Here is a 7,360-nt window from a genome sequence, read left to right as displayed (position 1 = left end):
CCGGATTTACAGATGAGGCACAGAAAGTTTAAACAACTTGTTCAAGACCACACAGCTAATAACTAGTAGAACCAAGAATCAAACCTAGGCAGTGTGGCCACGAGTCTATACTCTTCACCACTGCAGGGGAAAAAAAAGTGCTTAATTTAGCCTTAAGTGCGATCACGGGCATCTCTAGATCTGCACGGTTTCTACAGCGGCCACTAGCTATATGTGGATATTTAAGATAATTGAATTTAAATAAAACTAAAAATCCAATTCCTAGGTTGCACTCACCATGTTTAACGTGCTCAATAGCCACACGTGGATAGTGGCTGCCGTTTGGGCAGCACAGACAGGGAACATTTCCATCGTTGCAGAAAGTTCTATTGGACAGCACTGTCGTAGATAACTGGAAAGTATTAACCAAACATAAAAGACTCAAACTCAACAGGCATCACATGGATTTTCTTTTTAATTAAATACCACTTCATAATGCTATTTGCACATAGCACACACAGTTTTTTGAAAAATAAGACATGCCATACATTAGTCACTAAATTAACAAAATGTGAGCATCCACATAGAATACATTCTAAGGTGACTTTACTTACACAGCTTCTCAGAGAAACACACAGTAAAATTTTTGCCTGTCAGCCAGTGTTGGACCAGATTTGGAATTCACAAGGCTGCGGGTTGGAGATTCCCCAACACTACCCTGATGGACATCTTGTCTCCACACTGTGCCATCAAGCTGCCTCGTTTCCACCAGAAAAGCAATGGAGATGTCAATCCTCCCTTGCCTACCCAGTGTTCAATTCCATCCTGCAAAACCCTCGCATGACCTGAGGCTTCATGTGATGGCATGTCAGACCTGCAGCTTCGTGGGAGGGGTGGGGGTGGGTGGAGTGGGGCTAAGCTCCCTTCAAAAGCTGCAGGCACCCATCTGTGAAGAACTGCTTTTACTATCTGATTAGGGACCCCAGAATCCCAGCCTTTAGAAGAGGGGAACAGAGTGGGGTGGAGAGAGGAAGCCAGAGAACAAGTGGAAAGCTGAAACCCAAGTTTGGTGACCTTGCCTTAGGTACTGGCTGTGAGAAGGGAGATGGCGGCAGGATATGTATTGCTGCTTGGAGCCTTCAAGAGGGCTTGGGGACATGAGAGCCATGAGAAAAATAAAGTGAGGGCTGTGAGTGGAAAGCTGATGCCCTTGTGCCCCGCCCTAACAGCAAGTGCTGCCTATCTGCCACCAGCAAACCGTCCATTTACACTCAGGGACAAAGACTGGGAGATGCCAGCCCAAGACAGAGTCAGAATTCTGAGGCTGTTGACCTAAACCGGAAGGCAGCTCCTGGGCGGCACTGAACCCATGATCGTCAGCTGACCTGAGATTACAATGTGCTTTTATCCATTCATCACTCTTGCCTGACTCCAGGTTAAAAGACCCAACACAAAACCAAGGGAAGGGGGCAGAGTAAGGCTGGGAGCACATAAGATAACCAAATGATCACCTGGGTTTGACACATTTAAATGGCCTCCCCGCTCACCTTCCCTTTATCCACTCTGCCCTCACACCCCCTTCCGGCCCACGTTAGAAACATCACTGGGAAAATGTGAATAGCAGCGAAATTGGATTTTAATTCCCCTTTTGTGTTTTGTTCCTGCAGCTGTGCAGCCGGACCTTGAAAAGTGACTTTTATTACCCCTTCAGAGTCTTCCTCCAAACTGCATAGGGCCTCCTTTCCAATCAGTGCAGATCCTGCCATTCTCTTCCTCGTGAACCATCAATGGCTCCCATGTTCTCTAGGATATGTTTAAACTCCTCGGCCAGGCCTTCAAGTCCCTCCATGATTCTACCTCCACTGCTTATCTTTCCAGGCTCATTTCCCATCACCTACCCTGGCTCTTCCTTTGCCACCCGCCTCAACCCATCTCTGTGTCTTTGCAAATGCTGGCCCCTCTGCCTGGGGGTGATCACTCTACTTTCTGTGCTTTGCCCAAATCTTAGCTAGATTTGCCACCCATCAATGAGTGGAGCCTAAATCATCTCCAATTCTGAATACCCAGTTCTCGGGTCAGGGCCTGACCTTTAGCAGGACCTCCATAACTGTCATTTTCTGTGGTCGGCTATTGCACTCTGCCTGCCCTGCCATAGTTGACCAGGTATTTGTGTCTCTCACGGCTGGCTTGGAGGGCAGAAACCAGGTCTTGTTATATGTAGCCCTCACTGTCCAAATGCTTAACACATAGTAAGTGCCTCATAAATATTGTTTTGATACCTATTCTAAAGGAAAAGAAAAGTCATTGTCTGTTGCCTTCTTAGGCATGTAAGACACAATACAGAAGTGGTTATCACAGGCAACAGACATCAGCTTTGAAGTCAAGGTACTAAATCAGCATTAAGCACAATCCATAAAGGTTAATGATCTATCAACACTGGTCTATTAACACTGTTATCTTGCCGGTTAGTTCAAGGCTGCCTAGGGAAGCAGGAAGTGTAGTTCTAAGAAGTAATCACTGGATGCAGAAATGCCATGGATCCTATGGGGATTATTTGGCCTGCCAAATGAACCCCCAAGAGGAAGCACGGAATGGTAATTCCAACTTTCCAGCAGGGGTGTGTCAGGGTTTCAGCAGACTGTCTCTCTCAGTTATTAGGCTTTCAAGGTGTGTGATACTTGGATTACCTGCCTCAGAATCACCTGTGCTGCCAGTTAAGAATGCAGACTCTTGGGCCCGGTCCCAGTCCCACTTAATCAGAGTACCTGTGGTTGGGGTGTAGGAATCTGTATTTTAAATAAACTCCCTAGAGGATCCTTATTTTCATTAAAGTTTGCAGACCTTTACCTGCCATTCTCAAAAGCATACAGTCAAGTCTAGGGGAAGACAATCGTGTACGCAGCCAGCCAGCCAGCCAGCAGAGCCCCATTTCTGAGAATGCCTACTTCTCCCAGATGTATGTGCACGGGGATGAGGACCCAAAGAGTCTATCGACCCCAAGGAAGTGAACCAATGACTCAAGCTTGGTTCGTCAATCTATAGAGGAGAGGAGAGAGGAGAGGTGAGTGAGGCTGTCTCTGAAATGAGCACCCCTGGTTTTCCCAGAGGACACTGGTGTGCAGGAAAATACACGTACAACAGCCAGACTGTCTGTCCGTCCTTCTACAGGTGATGCAATCACCGCTTGCAAAATGAAAAGGGATTTTTCTCCCTTTATGGGCTGAAGGCTCATCACCCCTGCTCCTGTCTCTCTTATTCTTCCCCTTCTTCTCTTAATTTCTCAGTTCCTTTGAGGGGAAAGAAAGCAACCAAGTAGTTCACAGAACCAAAACCAAATTAGTTTTCAGAGTGGATCCAGTACAAACACATCAAGCACACTTTCACTGGGGAGGCACAGACCACCAGAAAGCAGATGTGCATTTCTTACAGGCGAGTGGCAGGATGTTACACCCAGGGCTGGTTCACTAATGCCACGTGAAGGCGACACAAAGGTTATCTCAAGTACAGAATCAAGAGGGAGATGGGTAGAGATCAGGCCTGCACATAAGGTTAGGGAAGACTAGATTTGGAGGTTTCCAGCCTTTCAATGGATTTGGAAAGTAAGGGCAGAATCTCTGCCTTGCTTTAGCTCTAAAGAACGTGGCCACCTTTGGTCACTGACTGGGGAAACCCAGCTACCATCCTCAAGGATGACAACGGCTTTCCAAATCTCGTTGGGCTAAACCAGGCAGAGGCTGAACTCTGTACTGCCCGCCTAGAATACTGCTAGCAGCCCCCCACCCCAGCCCCACCCTCATCATCTGAAACTTCCAGGACCAAGATAATCTACCCTTTGCCAGAGACAAAGGCTTTTCAAGATCCCCATCCACAGAGTTCTTGGATTAAAAAAATAAGACTTGAAAGGCAAGTTTTAGAATTAAGGGTTGAACCACTATCAGCATGGCTTGAGCAGCTGTAAATGGAGAGAAGGTGAGTCTCCTTCAGGGTGGGCTCACTCCTTCTTGGTGTGTTCCAGGACGCGATAGGGAACCCCAGAGGCGCTTCTAGAGCCATGTTCTTCCTGCATGATGGGCAGTGTGGCGGGAGCGTAGATCTCAGAAATGTTGTCATTGTTTTCCAGGGCCCCGTAGGAAAAAGAAGCTTTGAGGTCAGGCTGGACGGTCATCCCTTTGTCATGCATGTTTTGCATACCTGAAATGAAATCCATTTCCCCCAAATCATTATGCAGTGGGGCCAAAGGAGGCTGCATCTCATCCTCTTCTATCCCACCACAGACTAATCACCGTGCTCAGGAGCTAAGCATGTGCACTGTCAACTTCCTGAATAGTTTGGATTGAACAAAAAAAGAGCGCCCATAAATATACACTAGAAACGTTATAGTTGCTAAGCAACAAAGGATGAATCTTCAGGAAATATGCACACAGACCAGCCACTGTCAAAAGAAACCATTGGCTTAGAATGAGGGGGGAATGTCCGGGCCACAGGGCAAGTGGAACCAGCACTGTGTTTTGAACGTGGTAGATGCCAACACTTTTTGCTGAATTAAATCAGGATCCAGAAAACTTCATTATACTGTTGAGAGAAGACGATAACTTTTGTGTCATGGATACGTGATGGTGACACATGTATTATGATGCTCAGAGGGAGAGTTTTGACATTAACATCCCTGATTCACATATGGAGTAAGGTGCGATTTTCCTTATTACCTCTGGGCACATTGATGTCGGATTTCTACTTACATTTGAGGGCAAAGACTTTAGTCATTAATTCCTTTAAATGTATTCTACAATTCCCCTAGCCAAGTAGGACCTGGCCTCCTCTGAGGCCAGTTCTTTTCCTGGTAGGGAATTAAGACCCTTCAAATTCTCTTGCCCCCTGGTTGAGTAATAAAAAAACTGAATGCAAATTATCTTCCATGAAACCATGATGATAATAACAGCTGACATCTGACTGCTTCCTATGCCTGACGCACTGGGCTAAGTGCTTTAAATAGTAATAGTAACAACAACAGCAATAATGATAATGGCTGATGAGGACTGAGCATTTAGTTGGTGGCAGACACTGTTCTAAATAGTTATAAAGTTTTATCTTATTTGATTCGCACAACTATTGATTAGGAAAATGAGGCAGTTGGAAGTTAAGGGACTTGCCTGAGGTCGCCAAGCTAGCAAGTGGCAGCTCTAGGGTGCAGACTCAGGTGGTTTAAATTCTGAAGCCCACACTCTTAACCAGAATGCTGTGTGGGCTCCCTATAGACCTTAATCCCCCCAAATCCTATGACAGAAATATGCTACTATCCTCCTTTTCCAAATAAGAACACAGAGATTCAGAGAGGTAAAGTAACTTGCTCAAGGACACACAGCTAATGAGAGACAGAGCTGGGATTTGACACCAAAGCCCATGCTCTTATCTACTCTGCAAATGGCCTGGGAAGACCCCGTCTGTGGAAGGGCCTTTGCTTCCACATTACACAAGCCTTGGCTGACGGGAATTTGAAGGGTACAGTTTAAGAGTCTGTGGTTTAGATTTTGGGGAGGGAATTGGGAGGAGATGAGGGGATGCCTATTCCTCAGGGAGAACAGTTGGCTTACCAGGCATAGTTTAGCTTTGTCAACGTTCCCCAGCCAAAACCCACCAGGAATATACCTATAGTCTAACAAATTTGGGTTTCTTGACTCATTTCAGTGAAGGAGATGTACATCACGGGGAGCTGTTTCAGTAAGAGGGTATTAGAAAGGACTTACTACAGAATTTGGGTTGTGTTAGGTGATTTCAGGAGGGTTTAAGGAAGCAGGGCTTTGCTTTGGATGAGATGCTGTCAGGAAGTGGGGATAATTCTATAACTGGGGATCTTAATGATTGTTATCTAGAAGGAAAGAAGACTAGATGGAGACTAAAGCTGTGATTGGTAAAGAAGCAGCAGCCACTCATGGGAGGGGGATGGTTGGTCTTTTTATGGTTTGGACCATATTCATGTTTGTCTGTGTTTGGACATGACAATGGCATGGTCCTGTTTGTGTCTTGATCCATCACAGTCCCAGAATGACCTTGTCTGCTGTTGATGTTCTGTGAAATGGTCTATGTTCAGCCAGGAACACCAAGGCCCAGCTGTGAGAGCCAGCCCAGCTCCTCGCTGTCAGGGACTGTTTTTCTCCTTCTCATTTTCTAGAAGTCTTCCAGGTGCTAGAATTATTTCAAGCCTCTCCTAATTGTGATGTGTAGCTAATTTTCGGAACTTGAATGCCTCTTGAACCGTGGCTACTAGGCAGTTGTGAAGATATCAGTCTGGTTAGACCCAAAGCCAGGAAGGTCCTGATGCTGACCAGGGAAACCGAGCAGCTGGAAAAGCGTCTCTGTCTAAGAGTTTTCTTCTTCTTGTTTTACCTGGCATCAGGTCAAACAAGTGTTCGAAATTTTCGAAGTCTTTTTTCAAGTAAAAACGAAGTGAAACCAAATTCAACCAGGCATCTACCAGGTCCCAGACATTGTGCAAGGGGCCTTTAACATATTATCCCACTACCCTGGGAAAAGGAATCCCAATTTACAAGTGAGGGTCAGAGGCCTTGGGAGGTCCAGGCACACGCCCAAGGTCACTCAGCAGGTAGGTGGTTGAGAGCTGGGATTTGAATCCAGGTCATCTGAACTCCAAGCCCATGCTCAGCTTCAAAGTACAGAAGCCAGGCCTACTCAGAAGTCCTGTTGTGCCACGGCACGAGGGCAGGTCTCCTTTCTCCAACATTCAACTTCCCACCAGTCACAAGGCACAAAGAGCAAGCGAGAGCCACGTCCACAAACAGATCACAGAATGCGGATACCTAAGATTACCTTAGGTTACCTTCTATCTTCTACCAGAAAACACATCTGTATATACGCAAATGCAAATACTTATATAGATGTATACACATACACGGTTTATAAACACACAAACACACATGTACATACACATACTTGCACAGAGTTGACACCTCACCTATCTGGAATTCAGCTATCCAGCGCCCTCATCTATCCGGAACACAGCCGAGAAACAAGGAAGTAAGCAAAAAAGGCATCTGAGCAGCCAGATTAGATGTTTCAAAAGTCCATGCACTAAAGCTCATGCACTTAACTCATAGGAGAAACCTTAAGGCCCCAACTCAGAGCTTATTTATTTTAATTTTATACATGATTCAAACAACTTGGGTCAAATGAGAAGATTGACATGGAGCTGCTATACACAGGCAGGCTGGTAACAGCAAGAATGACAGACAACAGCTTAATAGCAAGAGATGAGGAAATAATATAAAAAGTAGACACATAAACCCTGGGGCCATTTAAATCATGGGCACCTCGGTCAGCCCTGAGAACACGCCTGCCTCCCAAGTACTTTATTAAGTAGTACTCT

The 7,360-nt window shown here is 45.8% G+C and overlaps 1 protein-coding gene across 7 annotated transcripts in view; it reads right to left on the bottom strand.

Annotated features, from left to right (window-relative positions):
* Window positions 1–436: 436 nt before the first annotated feature.
* NIPAL3 (NIPA like domain containing 3) overlaps window positions 437–7,360 on the bottom strand; it is a 49,228-nt gene continuing 42,304 nt past the window's right edge. For 6 of the 7 annotated variants that reach the window (XM_057551355.1, XM_057551367.1, XM_007175136.3 and 3 more), the window contains one exon: window positions 437–4,170. In XM_057551355.1, the coding sequence (XP_057407338.1) occupies window positions 3,971–4,170 (200 nt within the window). In that variant the 3' untranslated portion in view covers window positions 437–3,970. Of the gene's footprint in view, window positions 4,171–6,949; window positions 6,982–7,360 lie in introns of all 7 variants that reach the window. The other variant, XM_007175137.3, reaches the window with a different exon arrangement.

The sequence above is a fragment of the Balaenoptera acutorostrata genome, chromosome 1 (genome assembly GCF_949987535.1).
Source record: "Balaenoptera acutorostrata chromosome 1, mBalAcu1.1, whole genome shotgun sequence".
Lineage (NCBI taxonomy): Eukaryota > Metazoa > Chordata > Mammalia > Artiodactyla > Balaenopteridae > Balaenoptera > Balaenoptera acutorostrata.
The sequence above is the reverse complement of the archived record's forward strand: the minus strand, read 5'-3'. Positions and strand labels throughout refer to the sequence as shown.